Genomic DNA, 22,327 nt, shown 5'->3' with positions numbered 1-22,327 from the left:
GATATCTAAAACAAAGGTAATAAGGTGTTTCCTTATTGTATCTCCAATGCTCAAGTTAGCGAGAAATAAATTTATGCAAAAGGTTATAAGCCAAAAGCTTGAAAAAGTGTACTTGAATAATGATCCAAAGCTTTATGTTTATAGAGGTATGTAGTGCACTCTTAGTAAGATTAAGTAGTATACTCCTAATAGGATTAAGCCAGTTGAATAGCTTTATCTAATTAAAGAATTGTGAAGTGTTTAGGAGTCTTTCCATATCTAGGAGTTATGATTTGATTGGAGATGTGAGATAAGATACTTAAATAATCATAAAACTTTAGTGATAGAATCATATTAGATTAACAACATTGGTGATTTTGCTAAAAGATTGGAGCACCTCATTGGGGTTCTGCACATAATACCGAGGAGCCTCTACCTCAACGAGATTCTTACAATGAGTATAGCCTCTACCACAATGGTTGGGGATATAGGTTGGTAGGGGGTGACCAATTGTGTGTCAACCCCAACACCTCAAGGTCCCTAATAATGAGAATGAGAAAGCACGGTGTAAGGTCCTCGTACTCGATCTTTGAGAATACAAAAATTGTTAATATCATTGGCTCCCGACATCTAGCCTTGAGGATTGATGTTAGCCAAATGCATCTTGGGGTCGAGGATATGATGTATTAAGTTATGAAATGATCGTGCTTGTGACCTCCAAACACACAGATCTAGGATAGTAAGCCTCGAGGCTTTTGCATTCACCTTTTGTATCTCGAGTTTGTTTAAAATTTGGAAGAAATGAATTGAACACTAACTCCGTTTAAAATTTTGAAAGGAATGGTTGCACCCCGATCTTGTTTAACATTTTAAAATGAATGGGTTGGACACTGACTTTGTTTGAAGTCTTGAATGGTGGGGGTTGGACTTCGACCTTATTTAAAATTTAAAAGGAATAGGGATGCACCACGACCTTTCATAAAATTTTGAAGAAAAGGGGTGGATCCCAATTTTGTTTAAAATTTTGAAAGAAAGAAGTTCGAACCTAACGTTGTATAAAGTTAGAATGAAATGGGATGGACCCCAACCTTGTTTAAAATTTTGAAAGAAAGTGGTTGGACTCTGATATTGAATAAAATTTAGAAAGAACTGACCTTATTTTGACAATTTGAAAGGAAGAAATTAGACCTCGACCTTATTTAAAATTTTGAAAGTAAGAGATTGGACCTCAACCATGTATAAAATTTTGAAATGAATGGATAGGTTGAACCTCAACCTTATTTAAAAATTTGAAAGGAAAGATTGGACGCTGACCTTGTACAACATTTCGAATGAAGGGACGCAAACCCCGACCTTATTGTCAAGATCATTATTTGAACATATGAGGTATTTTTAATGGCACTTACACGAGGCAAGGGTGAGGTTCTCTTGCCTGTGGTAAGAATAAGTAGTGTACTCCTAGTAGGATTAAGCCAATTGAATGCCTTTATCTGATTAAAGAAGTGTGAAGTGTTTGGGAGTCTTTCTATACCTAGGAGTTATAACTTGACTGGAGTTGTGAGCTATGGTATTTAGATAAGAATGAAATTTTGGTGGTAGAGTCATATTGGATTAACAACATCGACGGCTTTGTTGAAGGACATGAATACCTCATTGGGGCAACCCCGAAAAGTCTCAACCCAACAGGATCCTCACGACGAGTGCCTTTGCCAAAGTACTTGGGGATATAAGCTGGTACGGGACTGACCAATCATGTGTCTGTAAGTGTTATGTTCTTGATCTAATCGATTTTGAACGCAAATACTTTGAATATAATATTAATACATTCTATTTTTGATCTATCTATTATTTAATTTAAATTAATATTCTATTAAATTAAATAATAGAATCCGAAGATTCAAGTCTTTATAATTTGTTAATCACAAGGAGTTGTAATTGTGGGATAAAAATTACATATGGTTGAATTTTAAGATATCCATGGTCATATGTAATAAAAGATATGGATATCATTATTACGGTTAGATTATCATGTGTGACATTTCTCATTTTTGAAGTAAGTAGTTTATCTTACATGCTAAAATGTGGTAACATTTAAATGGACATGAGAATGTTTTGTTGTGAGAACAAAACATTGTAGACCCGTTGGAAAGATTCCACATTTATAACTATCTGAGTATCAATGGTAAATCTCCAATATTCGGCAGTGAAATTGGTCCTTCAATTTGAGTTCATCATAGTGCTTTATATGGAAACAATTATACATTGGTGATGTTAGATGTTGCTCTGCCAAGAATCATTAATATGGTACACTCGGGTATGTCAAGAATCATATGAAGGTTGTGAATGATCAATAGAAGATTCGTTACTCCCAGATAGTAAGAAATTATGATCTACATTTCACTCAATTAAGTCAATTATAAAAACTTAGCCACGATGTACTCATAAATCAAAAGAGTTTTTGACTTGCATTGACTTAATAGTGAGATGAAAGATATGATCCATAATTGAGATTGACACACTTCATGTCTCGTAATTGATCAAATCATATTAACAAAGTGATTATACGGTAAACGAACAAATTTGATTTTGTTATAATACGTGACATTTTTCGTCACATGTATTGCCTCACTACATTGTTGATGTCAATTTGGGATGACAGATGTGAATTGGTGATAAATTAAAATATTTAATTTATCGATTTGACTAGATCAAAATAATAATTCACGTCGTTAGATATCGTGATTAGAACTTAAAAGATCACACACGAAAGGAGAACTATAATAGGGAGATTTACCAATTAATTATTGACAAGTGTTGTACATGACAATTGATTAATTGAGTTGCTTGTTGATAGACCTAAATTAATTAATTGGATTAGTTAATTTATGGACCAAATTTAATTAATTAAATATTAGATCGAATTAAGTTTAAAAGATGGGACAAGTTCACTTAGACTTCTATTAATAGGCTATTAGGGTTTGAAAGATAATAAAACATCATAATTATATTCTTCCTAGCACAAGAAAATAGAAACCCTAAATCTCTCATTCTTGTTCCCTGTATGGATTTTCATTGGAAGTTGGGACAATTTGACAACTCTGGATTGTAAATCACGATTGTTCGTGTTCAAGATAAGCAAATGTATAATTCCTATCGTAGTTTCTATATAAATACGAAGCAGAACATTGGTGGGAATTAAAATTATTTTTAATTTCACTGTGCATGATTAAGTAAGTTTTCAACAATATCAACCTCATTGGTTCAAGGTCCTTTGATTACGCCCAAAGCGTAACGCTGTTGTTGTAGTATAGTTTTGGGGTGTCGTATCCACAGGGAGATGGAAAATTACTCAAAGGATCAAAAGCTAGAGTTTCATAAAGTATATGAAAATAGCTTATCAATTAGAAAGAAATTTAAATATCAATGTGTAAAGTAGAGAAAAATTGAAATTCCCTCGATCGGTTCGGATCAATCAACGCCATTTACACATTCATATACTCAATTAAAATATTCTTGTCATTAAACTTTAATTGGAAAATATAATATTAAAGCTCAATTTAATTTTACAGTAATTCTAAAATATGGATTTCCTATAACATATACCCACTTTAATATATTGAAAACAGATTCTAAATCCATCTTATACATTAAGCATAAAATCGCAGAGAATCACAACAATAAGATAGTTGGAATTGAAATTCAACAAATAGTTTAATTTTACAATAGATAAAACATAATTAAATCTATCCAAAATATAGCAAATGTTAAACCAATCTCACAACAATGTTTGAAATTGAAATTCAATACATACTTCAATAATTTGATGGAAAGAACATGATTAAGTCCATGAAAATCTAATACATATTAAACCAATCTCAAAACATATTTATAAGAACAAGAAATTCAAACCTAGAATTGTTTAGCAATAAAAATCATATTACATGCATGAGAAACGTTAAAATAACAAGTATCAATCGAGTTCCTCCCTTGCTTATTCAAAGATTTCTAGCCTTCCATGGAGTTTCTTCACCCCAGATGAGAGGCTCGTTCCCCTTTGTTCTGAAGTGTTCTAGGCTTAAGAATCGAGTGAAAACGTGTTGCTATAATTGATGGCGTGAAATCTGGAAACTGCCAATTTTTCTTTCGGGAGATAACTATGCAACCGCATAGTATAAACTCATGAGGTCGCATAGAACAAATTGTGGCATCTAAAACTTCCCTGGACCCTTTTATGCGGTATCATGGTTCACCAATTTTTTCGTCGGATAGTTTTTAGTATTTTAGCCATAACTTTCCCTCCTGATGTCTAATTGAGGTAATTCAAGATGTGTTGAAAAGATAACTCAAAGAGCTACAATTTTACTTCAGACATTATCTTTCAATTCAATCGTTTACCATGTCAAAAATGGTTCTCGACATGAGGCTGAAAATCGATACATAACTTTTACGATTGAGAATTGATTTGTGAAGATGTTATGGTCATATTTCACTTCTTTTGACTTCAAATTACACCTAATTGAGTCCTAAATTTCTTGAATCATCATTCCATCACCCGTCTCATTATGGATTATTTGCAACTTGATCCCTGAACTTTCACTTTCTTTCACTTTGGCCCTTTTTACTCATTTTTTCCAAATTTCACCTTTTCCATCAAATTGCGACCTAAATCAAAACTTAAGAGTAATAAGTGTATTTTGACATTAAATAATCATACGAATACAACAATTAAGAGGGAAAAATATCATATTTTACATTCTTATCATACCCCAGCTTGCTTATTGCTAGTCCCTAGCAATTTAATGCAAAACGAGCAAATGAGTGTTTGATCCATGATACAAATGAAATTATTAAGTTTCAATTTAAGCACATGCCATGTTCCTTTCAAACTCAACATCACAAGAAATTAACAATGTCATGATCATCAAGATATCAAAAGCACTTGTCAAATGTGTGAATGTTTGTCGAGCCGTAGCTTTCTTACTACCAACCTTAGCACATGTAGCATCAAGTATGTCTCAAGCTAAAGGGTCAAGCCCATAACTCACGGATATCAATGTGTTTAGTGTGATTTTCTCTCTATAGGTTATCTTGCTTGAGTACATGTTAACTCTTGTCATTTTCTTGCTTCTATTCTTCACAAATAAGCATTCAATACTTACTCCACACTTGAAAGTAAAAAGCTGAGCGAATACATGGATAGATTATACTCCAATGTGAAGAAGTAGGGATGGCATGATGCATGAAGAAAGATGCTATATATGTGTGTATGGCTCAATGTGGCTTCTAGGGATTGTAATTATTGAAAAAGAATGTGTGAAAGGCTTATATGTTAATCCTAATTGACCTTTATCATTTCCCAAGTAATCCATCATCTTACCACAAACCATATGTTCTCAAAACAGTTTCCAATTCACAAAACCAATGAATGCCTATTGTCCTTTTTTTAACATGTGGTAGCTCTCAATAGTCACCAATTCTCACATAAAAACTTCAACAAGAGACTCATCTAACTACATGTATTAAACCACTGTCGTACCATAAGTTTGTGTGCACAAAAGAGATTTCACAAGTGTCTCAACGTCTAGATTCTCATAAACAACATTAACTCCCAATGGCATGTCTTGTCATTCAAAAGCATGAACATGTAGCAAATGAGGAAATTAAAAAAATTTAACCAATCAACAAAATCAAAGCCAAAATTCCATGAAGTAATGCAATTCACAACAAAATCCATGTGAAAATCTCCCCCAACTAAATATTGCATTGTCCTCAATACAAAAACATGTTTGCTAAATCAAGGTAAGGAAATATGTCACCTGAATACCAAAGTGAATCAACATAAGCTAAAGTAAGAGAAGCATGAAAGTTCTCAGTGGAAAGGTGATGTAGAAAATGAAAATAATCTCAAATGCTGAAAATAATCAAAAACAGCACAAATATCAGCATATTCTCCATTATCATACCTTGAGAGAATTTCAGAATTTAAAGGGTCGGGGTCAATAAACGCATGTGTTTCCTCCTTGACAAGTGCATCAATCATGTATGTTTGATGACACTCATTATCTTCCTCAGGCTGTTTCATGACGTGAAAGATGTTGACGTCTACGGTTATGTTCCCAAAAGATAGCTTCATCAAATCATTCCTGCAATTGATAAGAGTATTAGTTGTAGTAAGAAAAGGTCTACCAAGAATAATGAGAATCTTGGAGTTAACATTCACATCTAATTTTACATCCAAAACTAAAAAATCAACAGGGTAGTAAAATTTATCAATTTGTACTAGCACATTCTCGACTACACCCTTTTTGTTCGTATGGTGGATCAATCAACCAATTGTAAACTTATGGATGTAGGTTTATTTCTCCTAGGCCTAATGACAAGTAAATAGAATAATGCATGATGTTAACACTAGCCCCTAGGTCAAGAAAGGCTTGTGAAATCTCACGGTTCCCGATGACACAAGAAATAGTAGGACAACCAGGGTTCTTATACTTTGGAGGGATCCTTTGCTCAATTACAGCGCTTACATGTTCAGTCAAGAAAGCAGTTTTCTTGACATGGTGTTTCATCTTCACAGTGCACAAGTCTTTTAGGACTTTAGCATAGTGAGAACCTGGGAGATCACATGTAAGAGAGGTAAATTGATCTTTACTTCTTTAAGGTGCTCTAGATTTCACGATGTTGACCAACAGATTTTGAGATGGATATAAGAGCTTGAGGAAAGGGTACCCATGGTGTATTTTTCACTACCTCCTCATTAGGGGTACTCTATTATGAATTGCTAGGCACCTTTTCAATTTTCCTAGGCTTGAGAATTGGTTCTATAACTTTACCAAATCGAGTGGTTATGACATTTACTTCTTTAAAATTGCTTTCTCTTGACTCTGAAGTTTGAGCTATGTTCTGCCATTTTGGATTTGGCTGAGCTTGTGCTGGAAATTTTCCTCGCTCCACTATAGTTAAGGCATTGGTTAATTTGGACATATGATTTTTCATCTCTTTGGTTTCCTCAATGATTTGGGTAATCATAGTCTCAAACTTTTGATTGATTTTACCATGTGCCTCCATAAAAGTGTGTAGAGTGTCTTTTAAAGAGTTCATAGAAGATGTAAGTTCGTATGGAGGTGTAGTGTAGGCTCTATTGGGTTGGAAAGTTTGCTGGTTTTCAGATTTCCAGCTGAAATTGGGGTGATTCTACCACCCTGTGTTATAAGTTTCAGAGTAAGGGGTATAGGACTTTTGATATACGCACAAAGCATTATAGTGTTTCTCATAAAGTCCCCTCATCTCAGCATTTTCAGCTAATACGCTTCCTAGGTGTTAAGCCCTTATAAAAGTAACTCACAACACGCCAACTTTCATATCTATGGTGGGGGCAAAAGGTTTGCAACTCCTTGTATCTCTCCCGGGCTTGGTATAAGCTTTCACTATCCTTTTGGGCAAATGAGGAAATTTGCTTTTTAAGGGCAGTGATCTTATGATGGGGTTAATATTTTTCAAAGAAGCTTTGGGTCATTTCAGCCCAAGTTCCAATAGAATGTGGTTTCAATGAATACAACTAGCTTTTTGCTCGTTCTTTGAGTGAAAATAGGAAAAATTTAAGCCTGATTATATCCATTGTGCCACATTGATTGTGGAAGGTTGTAACCACTTTCTCAATTCCCGAATATGCACGTATGGATTCTCATTTTCAAGTCCGTAAAAAATGGGAAGAAGTTGAATCATTCGCGATTTTTGGTCCATACGTGGCATATTGAGTGGGAACATAATGCAAGATGACGTGAAAGTGTGTGTTAGGTGAAGGTAACCATGTATGGTCCTATAGGGCACATCGCTGTGCTCACTATTGCTCATTGTGTTGTGTAATGTGATGCTCGTGTCTACAGGTGCAGAATCGAAAAGAGGGTTAGAAAGTAATTCAAACTCTAGTTAAGGTCTTGCAATGAATCGCCCTCGCTCTTCTCGATACCTGTTCATAAAGCGCAAAAAATGCAAAAATGTGAGAAATAACAAAATATAACTAAAAATAAATAACAAACTAAAAAGATAAAAGAGGAACGAAGTCACCTTTTTGCTTGAAAATCCTTTAATTATTTTTATCATCTACCTGGCAACGGCCCCAAAATTTAATTACGCCCAAAATATAATGCAGTGGTTGTAGTATAATTTTGGAGTGTCGTATCCACAATGAGATGAAAATTACTCAAAGGATCAAAAGCTAGGGTTTCGTGAAGTGTATGAAAATAGTTTATCAATTAGAATAAAATTTAAATATCGATGTGTGAAGTAGTAAAGCGTCGAAATTCCCTCTATCGGTTCGAATCAATCAGTTAATTACACATTCATATACTCAATTAAAAATTCTTGTCATCAAATTATTTCCTATAACATATAACCACTTTAATATATTGAAATCAGATTCTAAATCCACCTTATACATCAAGCATAAAATCACAGAGAATCACAATAATAAGATAGTTGGAATTAAAATTCAACAAATAATTTAATTTCACAATAGATAAAATATGATTAAATCTATGCAAAATATGGCAAATGTTAAACCAATCTCACAACAATGCTTGAAATTGAAATTCAATACATATTTCAATAATTCGATGGAAAGAACATGATTAAGTCCATGAAAATATAATACATATTAAACCAATCTCAAAACATATTTATAAGAACAAGAAATTCAAACCTAGAATTGTTTAGCAATGAAAATCATATTACATGCATGAGAAACGTTGAAATAACCGATACCAATCGAGTTCCTCCCTTACTTCACCAAAGATTTCTAGCCTTCCATGAAGTTTCTTCACCCAAGATGAGAGAAAATGGTACTAGGTTCGTTCCCCTTCGGTCTGGAGTGTTCTAGGCTTAAGAATCGAGTGAAAATGTGTTACCATAGTTGATGGCGTGAAATCTGGAAACTTCCAATTTTTCTTTTGGGAGATAACTATGCAACCGCATAGTACAAACCTATGCAGCCACATAGAACAAATTGTGGCGCCCAAAACTTTCCTACACCCTTTTACGCGGTCGCATGGTTTACCAATTTTTTGCCAGATAGTTTTTAGTATTTTGGTCATATTTTCCCTCCCCATGTCTGATTGAGGTAATTCAAGATGCTTTGGAAAGATAACTCAAAGAGCTACAACTTTGCTTCATTATCTTCCAATTCGATCATTTACCACGTAAAAAACGAGTCTCAACATGAGGCTAAAAATCGATGCATAACTTTTACAATTGAGAATTGATTTGTGAAGATGTTATGGTCATATTTCACTTCTTTTGACTTCAAATTACACCTAATTGACTCCTAACTTTCTTGAATCATCATTCCATCGCCACTTTCATTATGGATTATTTACAACTTGGTCCCTTGACTTTCACTTTCTTCCACTTTGACCCTTTTTGCTCATTTCTTCCAAATGTCATCTTTTCCATCAAATTGCGACCTAAATCAAAATATAAGAGTAATGAGTGCATTTTGACATCAGATAATCATACGATTGTAACAATTAAGTGAGAAAATATCATATTTTACACTCTTATTATCCTTAATGATGAGACTGCGAAGGCATGGTGTCAGGTACTCAGGCTCTTACCTAGAGGATAATTGGTAATGTTAGTTGGAATAATGAGTCTTGTGAAAAAATGACCAGCGTTCCAAGAAAGACAAAGGCAAGACTCGTGATTACATAAGTAGTATTTCTAAACTTGACGTAGCTGATAACATTATATTGTGAACAATCATGCCATACTATTAAGGAGGGTTTGGAATACTCCCTTACAACACATTCGCAATCGGGGACCATTTTTTGACAGTCTTTTATTCACGTGAGTCCTATGTGCATGTGAGTGTAGGTCAACCAATTGGGCAAACATTTTCTGGTAAAAGAGTTTAATCCTATTGTGAAAGAATTGCCAATAGGTTACAATCATAAACAACACGACTTTAAAGCTCTTTACTAAAGGCAAATCAAAGATGGTGGTTAAGGCTTCACAGAAGAATTGAGTACACTTGACAACTCTTCAAAGCCGAAAAGCCATAGTACTTAGGGCTGGGCATGGTCTGGTTTGGTTCGGTTCAAACGAGAATCGAACATGCCCCAAAATTTTAGGGTATTCAGTAAGTTGAACCATATGTACAAATTTAATTATGGAACAGTTCAGGTTTGATTCTATTTGGTTCAATTTGGTCCAGTCCCATTTGGTTCTCAAATCTTGTACTGTAAATAAATTTTTTAATATTTACAAAACTACATTAATTCAATTAATAATGTGTTCAATCTTAGCTCTTGCAAAATAACGTATTTCAATCTAATGTATCTTTTGTATCTCTCTTTGTTGAGCTCTTCATAGAATTTGATTGTTACTATCACAGGAAGAGGAAGATAGCGAGCTTATAGTAATTAATAGAGATGTTGTTGTGCTTCAGTTTGATTTCACCAAACTAGTAGAAACAATACTACGGTAGAATAATAGTTTACGTAAAAATTAGGTCAATTTTATTAAGTTGAGCTTGAATTAAAAATTAGAAATAGGAAAAATCATATTTTTGGGTTTGAGCTAAATTAACTAGTTAGCAAAAATAATTGGGCTTATTTAAAATTAATTAATTAAAAAATTAAGGAGATTCGGTTTTTCAATTAGCAAATTTATTTTTAAAAAAAATTAATTAGGCTTATTTCTAGATAAGGAACCAAAGAATTGAACCGAACTCATCATTTCTCGATTTTGATATTCGTTCGGATATTTAACTTAAGAAGAACCGCTCAATTTGGTTCAGTTCGACTCGAGTATGGTTCAATCCGGTTCGAGAATTCTGGTGCTGGAATGGTAATGGCAATAGAAAACTTGAACAGGGAAAAAACTATTTGCAACACATTTGAAGTTTTTAAGTTGTATTTCATGTTAAGGGCTTATGGTTTGCAGATCCATCGGTATCTCTCCCCTTGAGTGAATTGTCCAAATCGTCAATAAACTTTGCAAAAGATTTTCAAAGGGTCACTGACCTTTGAAAATCATCTAAATGGTTACTGAACTTTGCAAAATGTTTGTACGGGGTCACTGAACCTTGAAAATCACCTAAATAGTCATTGAACTTTGAAAAATGTTTCCCAATTCAATGACCTATGGGAAATCTTTTGCAAAGTTTAGTGACCTCAATGAAATTTTTTGCAAAGTTCAGTGACTATTTAGATAATTTTTAAAGTTTAGTGACTCCTTGAAAACTTTTTACAGAGTTCAATGATCACGACCCCTTGAAATCTTTTTGCAAAGTTCAGTGACCATTTGGGCAGTTCACTCCTCTCCCCTTCAGTTTGCTAGTAACCAAGGAGGCATTATGGTGATGTTGGTCGATGTGTGCGATGCAATAGGCTGGATTGAGTCAACGACACTAGTGGTGGGAAGATGAACAGTTAGTGCAGGGTGCGGGAGGATGGTTGTGGATAAAGTGGGTTGAAATAGGTAAAATGATTGTTTTCTATTTTCTTAAATCTCTTCTTATTTAGTGCTTGTTTAGTAAGAATTTTGTTAATTGATTTTTTGACCGTTAGAGATAAAGTGAATCCTACCTATTAAAAAAGAATTCAAAAATGACGGCTGAAATAGTAAAATAACGATCAAAAAATTGATTTTAATTGAATTTTAAGCTGTACCAAACATACTCTTATTTTTTAAATATTTATTTATTTAATATTAAAAGCTTGCTTTAAACTACATTAAAGTGAATCCTCTCGTCGCACATTTGTGCTATAATTTAAAAGTTTAGAACTGCACTGCACACTTTTGAAAGATTCGAAAATTCTAATGCACATTTCATGCTAACTTACACCATTGTTCAACTCGATCTCTTCTTTGATGAATTTAATTATTGTACTAGAACTACTTTGCGATGTATACAAGACTTTTCCATATGTTCAGTCTTTTTCTTTCCTCTCTCGTTTTAATTATTGTACTAGAACTACTTTGTGATGTATTCAAGACTTTTCCATAGGTTCAGTCTTTTTCTTTCCTCTCTTTAAACGAGAGAGTGGGGACCAAGTCGAAACGCAAGGGCTAACGACTGAACGTATTCAACCAAAATTTAACTGCATAGTCATCGATGTCAATAACTTAAAAAGCATTTCTTGACTTGCTCTATTATTTCATACAATCAAACCAACACAGATTTATTATAAAGGCTCAATATGGTTCAAGCCCAAACACACCTTCAATGCAGAAACCTTGTTTTTCACTATTCAGAGTCACACTCGTCCCTACCATTATAGTATATTCAGGAGGCAGACTCATCATCATCCCTCCTATATAGTGACTACAGAAACACACACACACACGCACACTTAGCGGTCGAATCAAGCAGTGATCGCTACATAATTATAGGTCTTTTAAGTTTCCTCAGTACTTCAACCATAAATGTTACACGCGCGATTCAGGTGAATTTACAGATAGACTGACTATAGACATTTACTACACATAAGACACATAATTTTGTGAGCCCGAATGTCAAGACAAACCATATATTGATTACAGAAATTCTTCTTCATATAAGTCTATTGAGCATAACCAAAGGTTTTCTCACTGCTGTAACACATGTAAAGGAACCCATCTTCGTCCTTAGATGAATCGTACAGAGTCTCCACCAAACTTGCTGCAGAAAAACAGAATTGTGTAAGTGGACTGCCTCCGATAAAAGGAATCTACTTTAAGAAATATATTGGATATTTTACATGTTTGAGGTAAGGTATTATTCACGAATACAAATAGAGCTTTCCCAGGAGCCAGATGAAGCCTGCCACTCAGGATATAAATGAATTGTCCAACAGACATGTCGCGGGGTACAAGATACCTGTTGCCAAAGAAAATGTAAACAAGATTAAAAGATGTTGAGCACATCTTAATCGCTTAGGGCCTTATTATTAAAATTTAAACTGTAGGAAGGGGTAATTTTAGTAGAATATCAGCAAAATCTAAGTTATCCCAAGGAATAAAACCCCAGAATATGGAATCAAAACCTGTAAAGTGATCCTAAGGAATAAAAATCCAGATGGCATGTAATGGGATTTTTAAAACAAGACAGTGTGATAAAAAGCGAATCAAACAAAGACACTTGCACATAGACAGAGTTCTATAGTAGAGCCTACCAATTTAACTCAAGTAAAAAATTTGAAGCATACATCATAAAAATTATAAATTAGCTCCACCAAAGGAATAATTACCTAACGCCCTAGAACACCTTACTGGCTTGAAATTAACAGTGGATCAAATCAATGCTCTTGAGTTTAGACAGAGAACTCATGTAGAGAGTTAGAAAGCAGTTTCAAAAAGACAGCAGGATTGAGAACAATATCATAACTCCAGGATGCCGCTATATTAGTGACTGATCCGAATGTGATCCAACATACTCACAGTAGAAATATACAAAGGATTATGCTGCAATATGATTCTATTCAAGTAGAGAACACCTTTAAGTAAGTTGTTGCTGCGGAACTAGCATTTCTTTTGTTGTTATTCAGTAATTTGTTTTGACCATTGGGTGGGGCAAGAACACAAAGATTTGCATGTCTTGCATAATTAAAATTAACATTGCAAGACCATGGGGACAAAAACAACTGAAACACCAGGTATGCAATAACTTACTTCTTCTTCTCCATCTCAGGAAGGTCAGTTTTCGAATACCTCTCAACCACCACCTGCAATGAACTCAACAATGGCAATAGTTGCAGTATTCTTGAGAGTAATATCACAAGGTTATCATAGATGGCATTTAAAGAATTTGTCCAATCCAATGTATTTTACTCCATTTTTCGATGGCCATTAAGCATCTATCCTATGTACAAACACCAATTCCAATTACTAATCACGACGTTGTTTAAAACATTATAACCTGAGCATTTGAAACACACAAATGGACACATTAGAAGATCATCAGCTAATATGTCCTTGATTAAAGAGACCAAGTCTTCTTTACTCGATTTCGAGCTCAAGGTGAAAAAGTCGTGTCCAGGTGAAAATAATTGTGTAACTTCAATCTCAATATAAAACAAAAGAATTTTATTTTTCCCAAATTTGGGTAACTTCGGTTGGTCCTCTTGGCATCATCTTCCATTTGCTCTATCACTATCGCTTTTCCTCCAAAGAGTGATTTGAGTAATTAAAGAAATTAAGCAATTTCAACATGCCATAAATAGTTGGGAACAGAAATTTCAAGAAATTAAAATCAAATCTTTCAAATTAATCGGACACTATTTCTTACACAATTCAGTTGGTTCGTCTCCAAGAACAAACATTTCCATATAAATCAGTCCCTAGAACTTATGGCAATATGAAAAAAACTTACAGGTACACGATCTGGATATTTCCCAATGATTTCCTTTGATTCTTCGAGTCTTTCCTCTGCATTATACAATAATTATCATTCTTTCCGCAATTTTGATTATCAGAACAAAAAAACTAAAATCAGAAAAGGGAAGAAATTGTAGAAACCGAAAGAGAATTGTTCTTTGAATGGCTGAGTCTTGGCCCCTCCCATAATTTCCCGATCAAAATTTGCAATCCGCAAGAGAGAGAAAGTCGTAGAAGATTGATTGAATTTGGAATTTTCTAATCAGATAAAGCAATGAAAGACAAAGAATGTGATACAAGAAACTGCACGATGTAATCAGGTTAGATATTATTAAAACGAAAATAAAATGCAAAGCGGGGATAGCTCAGTTGGGAGAGCGTCAGACTGAAGATCTGAAGGTCGCGTGTTCGATCCACGCTCACCGCATTATCTTTTATTGTTTTTGCCCTTCTCTCTGTTATTAATTTTTAGGGGAAACTCCCAAGTTTTCAAAATGTACAATTAGGTCCTATTACTTTTCAAAAAGTACAGTTGGATAGTAGGTCAAAAGCCCATTAGTATTTTTGTTTAAGACGCAATAGTCCGTATATATTTTAGAAGAGTATGATAAGAAAGTCTTATCCACCTTCGTTTCCAATCAAAACAATTAAAAACATATTAATAAAAAATGAAAAGAAAAGAAAATTCTTTAATTTCTCCACCCCCGCCCACCACTACGTCAGCACATTTTTATGTGTGTTATATTTTTTAACATCATTGATATTTAACACGAGTTTATGCGTCATCAACTTTCCTACAAAAATTATTCTTTTATAATTGTAACATATATTTTGTCACAACATTTTTGATAAATTTTATATACAAATTTAGAACAAATATAAATCCATTGAAATTTGAATTCTAATTTTAAAAGAAATGCCACTAAACATTTTTATCTAGTATATTTTTATAATGAATTAATCCTATTAAAAAAGTTAAAATACGATAACAAATGAACAGGTATGAAATTGCAAACATTTTAATTCAATAATTCACCGTTCAACAATTGCACAAAATCACATTAATTTTGCTTCCATTTCAAAAATCAATGCTAGCTTGTCGAAATTAAATCATGTTCGACATGACACCAAATCCAAAAATATCTACATATGATCTTCAAACACTTTCAATGGTAACTTTTTTATAAACAAAATAAACATTTACTATGTCCAACCATTGAAGATCTTTGTGTTTGAATGACTAATCTCGTGACCCATTCCTTTCTTCCATCATTCGAAGTATGGTTTGTTCGAACTCAATCATCTTCTTCTCTTCTTCAAGCCTACCATCTTCCATCTTTTGAAGTAATTCATTATTTTCCCTTGTAAGTTGATCTATCTTCTCGCAAGCATCACGAAGTTCCTCTTGCAAACTAATGATATTAGCATGTCCATCATATGGACTGAAGATGCCAACTTTGTGCAATTTAGGAAGACAAATACCAAGCCCATACAAGCGACCACCCTTACTAGGACCTTGGCTTGTTTAACACCATGCTTCAATGTCTATTTCAGGTCGTGATGAAACATTTGAACCATATTTTTCATGAATTGCATTTTCATTTTTTCCTATAAAACAAATGCAAGTTTCAATAAATAACTATGAACAATATATAATAAAAATTAATTTATTTCAGTTACATACACCATTCATGACTTATTGCCTACAAAGTCTCCTCCCTCTTTCGTCAATGTACATGTTTGAACAATTGTGAAAGAGTAGGTGTCTTGCCTAATTTCTCATACTAGTAGATAAGCAATATAGTCAATGTTTAGTTAAAGAAGATTATTAATTGGCATTCTCTTCACAAAATGAAACATCATGTCATGCATACTAGTAAACAGCTTGTTTAACACATCATACACTTTCATGTTTAATATGAGGATTGCATGCATAGGCAATTCTTCACTAAAATTGCAAGTTCTCGACTTTAGCATAGTACAAAATATGCGTTCATCAGAAATGCAGACCAATGAATTAGGTAAAATAGATCAAAAGCAAACAATAGAATTTGGAAAATTCCAAGTTAAATGCTGAAGAAAATCAGCATAAATTATACCTAAACAAAAATGAAATACTCTAATTTTGGATGCTGTGCACTAGTTCTTGTAGCAAAATATAATGTACTCCAAGCAAAAAATCTATCTAAACCTCCATGTGATCTCCATTAATTTTTATTCCATTTTTCTCTCTCCTATTTTTAACCATACAATTTTTCATAAAATAATATTACATGTAAATCGAAAAATTTTCCTTCTTTTTCAACTACTCATTTAAAAAAAAAAAAAAACCATTATTCCACCCATTTTCATTTCCTCTAAGAACTTATACCTCACATGAAGGAAATAAAATTCCATTATTAAAGGAAGCTGGTTTATATAAAGCTTTTAACTTTCTCAAATAGTAACTTACTGGATAATTAACTGTAAATGAATACAACATGAAATTGGTTTTGGTTTCGATTTCAACTAGACAGAACATGCCGATTTTTCTCGTATTCAGTCCTTATTTTAGTTTCATTTCGAAATGATCATATGCACACATCTAACAAATGGAATTGTAAAATAAATGGACAGAATAATAACTCTTTTAACAGATAGAATAAGATAACTCACAGCATGTCAATCATCTATGAAATTAATTCATAAAATTAAACACTTCCAGCCTTAGCTTGTGGGCAACAATTGTCATTGAGCCAGCAGTGTGCTTAGTAATGGTTCTTGACCTTACAATGAGTCGGTTATCAGGGCCAAGTTTATATTTCTTCTTCCATCTTTCACTGCTCTGATGTTTATCAATTATCTCATTCAAATGCTCTGTACTTAACCATGGTGGTCCATATTCCTTGAAATTTATATTACTTGAAATCTTTCCCACAAGATTTTATTTTTTTGTCAATTGGCACCAAACTAAATGTAGCATAAGGCCCATCTAAATAAGATTTCAAATTAGCACTTACAACATGCCATGCCGAGATAGTAATGAATCTGAAAGCATGAAAATAGAGGCAGGGAACTTAAAGCAGTGAGGGAATTTGGCAGATAGCAGGGAAATTGAAGCAAACAACAATTTTACCATCTTCAAAATGTAACTTGCTGATTTTATTTTATTTTTAAAGCAAACAAATGGCATTTTTTGTCTATGTATCTCCAAACATTTAACTCCAAGTACAAAGTGATTGGGGGAATAATTCACACAACTTGATAGCAATTTCAAAAGGCAAGACCAGGATTTTATCCTCCCACAGGTGATGTGAAATGAATAGAGTATTATTTGACCATTTTGAGTTAAATTATCCAAATTGCTAATTTTGCTTCCTCCCAATTTTAAACTCTCCTAAACTACAACTAAATAAATCACAGCCTCCCATAATTATTATTTATTATTTTTTTTTTTTAATGTAGCTAACACTTGTTACATATAATTTAAACTTATCAGCACCCAAGTTTTGTCTATAAGGTTGCACAGAACACCGGACCTTCTAATCTATACAACTTGTCAAAATGTAAGAGATAAAAATCTGAATTATGTACTTTTACATTGTGATTTTTTCCAAATGCATGAAAAATACCATGAAAAATTCATGAAAGGGTATTCATTTACTTCAATGGTTAAAATAGTTAAGCATAAATCATTAACTACACAAGCAGTACAAAATATACATCCTGTTCAATCAGTTTTAAAATTAGTGAAATCATTTTGCATTCAACACAAACTAAAAAAAAGTTTGGATACATACCTATCATCTCCCACAGTTAAATGAGTTCTTCCAATTTCATCTGGACAACCATTAGGGCATCTCCAACCATGACACCATTGCACCATTTTGCACTATTTTTTTGGTGCAAAGTTGCTCCAACCCAACACCAAACTTTGCACCATTTTGGTGCAAAATGGTGTAAGCGTAAAATATCTCTTTTGTCCTTATTTAATATTTTTCAAATAAATTTGTTGAGGGTATTTATGTCATTTGTGCTATATAGTTTTTAATACAATAAATTATTATTTTTATTTTTATTAATATTAATATTAATATTATATGTATTTAAAATAAATTTTGAATGTAAGACATAATAATTAATAAATTAATTAAAAGACAAAAAAAATTTAAAATATATCAAACACGATTATTTATTAAAGTTAACACGAAATATATTAAATAACAACATGCATACGATAATCTAATTTTATTTAAAAAAAAAAAAAGATATATAATGATACATACATACCCTTGCTCGTCATAAATAAATCAAGGATAAAGAAATTCATATTGCACTTCAAAATGCATTAATCGATCATTTGTGGGATGAACATATGAATTCTGAGAATTAAATTGCAAAAATTTAGCGATTTCGTAATATCGTCTATCCAAATTCGAAATGCATTGTACTATTTTCTGACGGCATGATTTCATATTTTCGTTGTTGTAGTATTTTTATTAATTGTTCTATGTTTTTTATATTTATTAATGAATTTAATCTTTTCCGTAATTATTTATTTAGTAATTTATGTATTTATGAAATAATTAAATAAATAATATTTCAAATAAGTAAATTATAAAGAATAAAAAAAAGGGAAGAAAATGGTTAAATACTGTTTATTTGGTGTAATTTTTGGTGTAATGGTTGGAAATGAATTTTAGTTTGGTACAAGATTTGGTGCAGAATTGGAGATGACGTTAGTACTGTGGTTAAGACCCCTTTTCCTACCAGTAAGTCTATCATTGTCCTTTGAAGAAAGATATATCAACATCCTCAGAACCAGTCTCGATCCAACCATTGTCCTCCTCATCTTGCAACCTGGGAGCCCTAGGCATGGAACTCTATCTTACTCGACGCGACGTCTTTCAATTCAAGTGAATTTCAATTAGGGTTTTGGGAAGGAAAGTGAGACAACGCCGTAGATATTTGCTCTACAAAATGAACGAGTCTTTATATGAGGAAATGTATGTGGTATTTGGTGAAAAATGAGCGGGAAAGACTGAATTTTTTTGGAAGAATTGGGAAGGGTAAAACGAGCGGGAAGTGATTGGAAATTGGCAGTGGAATTGGAAAGAAAAAGTTGAAATTTTGGAAGGGATTTTGGGGGAGACGCTGGCTTTGGCTCAATTCTTTACACATTTATGTTTAATTTTAAGGAAAATATTCCTAGATAAAAATATAAATATGAAATAATAAATTACAATTGGATTAATATGCAAAAATTAATAAATCTTAGATCTAAAATATTAACCTTTTAAAATTAGTTGGCAGTGGATAACAAATCAATTTCAATGGATTAATATGGAAAAAAATTGATTTTTGTAGGGAATAGTTATTATTAATAAAATTATTAAAATCAATAGCAAAAGTTGTTATTTAGTAATGAAGTGTCGATTGCATGACAAGTTAATCATGTTACGAATACATATTATATTATCAAGATAAGATTCTTGAAATTATCTTCGATATGGCATTGCTTGCATTATTTCGATAAGCATCAATGACATTGTCCTCGAAAGTTCTTTGACTGGTGCCACATCGAGTTCCTTCCATGTATTGTGTTCCACATATTCATTGTGGACTATCTTTCTGCTATTCTTGATTGTAGAATATATTGCCTACAAATAGTCTGATCCTAATTTCCAATTTGCCAAGCCTCAAAGCAACGTTCATTAATTTGAGACTTAACAACTTAACATAAGAGTTCGGTTACCCTCTAACTTTATTATTGTAATAGACACTAAATTGAATTTTTGAAGAAATTGAAGAGAAAATTATATTATCAACATAAAATCCTTGAAATTATTTTCGATCTAGCTTTTTGAATTATTTTGATAATCACGAATGACATTATCTTTGACAGTTCTTCAATTGTTATCACATTGTGTCCCTCCCATATATTGAGTTCCACATATTTACCGTAGACTATCATTCCGCTCTTTCTTCATTGTAAGATATATTGTCTACTAGTAGTCTAATTCTCCAATTTCCAATTTGCCAAGCCTCAAAGCAACAATAGTTGATTTGAGACTTAGCAATGGAGTTCGATTACTGGCATAGAGAAAGCTTATACGAACGATGAACACGACTCACGAAAATTTTCTATTTCTGTCAATTAATGTGGTCACGAAGGGCTTACAATGCTTTATATATCGAAACCCTAGGAAATTTTGAAAAAAAATTAAAAATAATAAAAAAAGAATTTTATTTTATTTTATTTTCCAATATTGAAATCTTCAAGATTATCCGACTAAAGTTGGGTTGTTCAATTTGGGCTCAATTAAAGTCGGATCCAATTATTTTTTTGTTGAATTTGGATTAATTTTTAAAATTTGAAATTACTTGAAAACTTCTATTTTGTTAACACCTATATAAATAATTCTTTCTGAAAAATTATGTATAAATATGTTTAAAATTTTTAAAGCATTTTTTTTTTTTTTTTACATTTTTTTGAATTTATTCATCATCATGTTCGAAATTTTTACTTTATTGCCAAATAACATTTCATTTGTACAAAGTGTTCATGTGAATCAATCTATGCAAATAAAATGGACGTTTATAAATTATAAATCATCATATATTTACTATTGTGTTTATTAAGGGTTCTTTCTTTTTTCATCTTAGATATTAATTTTTTAATTCATCATGTTGGATTGGGTTGAGTTTTAAATTATAACCAAGACCCAACTCAACCCAACCTTAAATTTAATTCTTCAACCCAACCCAACCCAATTGAACTTCGGGTTGAGCGATTTTGATCACTTGTCAACCCAACCCAAATTTAGTGTCTTTTGTAGTTTTGATCACTTTTGAAAATTGGCAAAGGTTTATCTATACGGTAATTGTAATTTTGTCTCTAATTTTCAGTTGTGGAAAGCCTGATTACTTTGGATGATATGCAATAGTGCAACATTTTGAGAGTTCGACATCAAAAAAGACACAAGGATGAGTAGCAAACAAGTGACCGTAACCCGAGATCTGCTAAATTATGTCATACAGGCTAAATTGGAGAATTTAACATTTCCAGTAAAATTTCCTACATCAAATCAGTGGCGGCAAACCATAATCCACAGAATTCGACCTCAAAAGTTCAAAAAACCTGAATGTTAAACAATTTATTTTAAGAAACCTAAATGTTTCTATTCAATTGGACATTTAAGGAAACATGTTCAATCACAGCAAGTCCAGCTCCAACTGATGTAACTTTTGATCACAATTCACTACCTCTGCTTACTCTACACAATAGAATGTGTTTAAGTACCATGGTAATTGTAAACTTTGCTAGATTTTAGAAGCCTCGACATCAAATTATTTGCAAACCAACTAAAGAAATAACATCAAAATGTCCAAGGCAGTAGAGGTCTCAAATAGAATACAAGATTGTCCACCAAGATACAAGGGGTACCCTACAAAACAAATTGTATCCAGCATGAATTCAAGGCAGCACTCAACACAGATTGCAAGGGAACATAATAAAATTCATTATTATCAAACAGATACAAGGGGTCCAATTTAAACACGTAGAGAGTGAGTACTAGCATGTTTAATTAGGAGATTCTGCTAATATTTGACATGGGTTCGGTTGCAGTGCGGATCTCCATAAGTGGTAAATATCTCAATACCTTTTGAGGTACCCTATGTCCAGATCGAGACAACTTCTCATTGTATCGTGGGCTAAAAACGCATTGCAATGAGTCATGCTCGCAGTTTCTCTATAGTACAACATGCAATCATTAACACAAACATGGATTTTCACAACACCAGGGATCAAGATGAGATAACATTTTCTTTGTTTTATAGCACGTATCTTCTAAGTAGTCACCTTTTGGCATAATTCCCTTAATGATAGACAACATACAATCATAGCACACTGTACACATGTTAAATTCAGACTTCAAATTCATGAGTTGTGCCATTATAGAAAGGTTGATATGCTTCCTACAACCAGGCCAAATAGGTTTGTCAGCTTCTT

At 32.8% G+C, this 22,327-nt stretch overlaps 2 protein-coding genes and 1 non-coding gene across 3 annotated transcripts in view; 1 reads left to right on the top strand and 2 right to left on the bottom strand.

The window, feature by feature from the left end:
• LOC111369062 (protein translocase subunit SecA, chloroplastic-like) overlaps positions 1-6,712 on the bottom strand; it is a 40,812-nt gene extending 34,100 nt beyond the window's left edge. The window contains exons 1-3 of the mRNA XM_022990548.1: positions 6,709-6,712; positions 6,472-6,592; positions 5,943-6,122 (exon numbers count right to left, since the gene is read on the bottom strand). Of these exons, the coding sequence (XP_022846316.1) occupies positions 5,943-6,122; positions 6,472-6,592; positions 6,709-6,712 (305 nt within the window). The remainder of the gene's footprint in view (positions 1-5,942; positions 6,123-6,471; positions 6,593-6,708) is intronic.
• A 5,620-nt stretch (positions 6,713-12,332) lies between these two features.
• LOC111369621 (autophagy-related protein 8i-like) lies at positions 12,333-14,616 on the bottom strand. Its single transcript, XM_022991206.1, has 5 exons — positions 14,476-14,616; positions 14,330-14,385; positions 13,630-13,682; positions 12,720-12,838; positions 12,333-12,640 (listed from the first exon to the last, which is right to left on the bottom strand). Exons 1-5 carry the CDS (start codon positions 14,519-14,521, stop codon positions 12,543-12,545), a joined length of 372 nt encoding a protein of 123 aa, XP_022846974.1. The 5' UTR covers positions 14,522-14,616; the 3' UTR covers positions 12,333-12,542.
• A 72-nt stretch (positions 14,617-14,688) lies between these two features.
• Positions 14,689-14,761, top strand: TRNAF-GAA. Its single transcript has one exon. It is a non-coding gene; the product is annotated as a tRNA-Phe (tRNA).
• The last annotated feature ends 7,566 nt before the right edge of the window (positions 14,762-22,327 follow it).

Source organism: Olea europaea, chromosome 20 (assembly GCF_002742605.1).
Source record: "Olea europaea var. sylvestris chromosome 20, O_europaea_v1, whole genome shotgun sequence".
NCBI classification, from domain to species: domain Eukaryota; kingdom Viridiplantae; phylum Streptophyta; class Magnoliopsida; order Lamiales; family Oleaceae; genus Olea; species Olea europaea.
The sequence above is the reverse complement of the archived record's forward strand: the minus strand, read 5'-3'. Positions and strand labels throughout refer to the sequence as shown.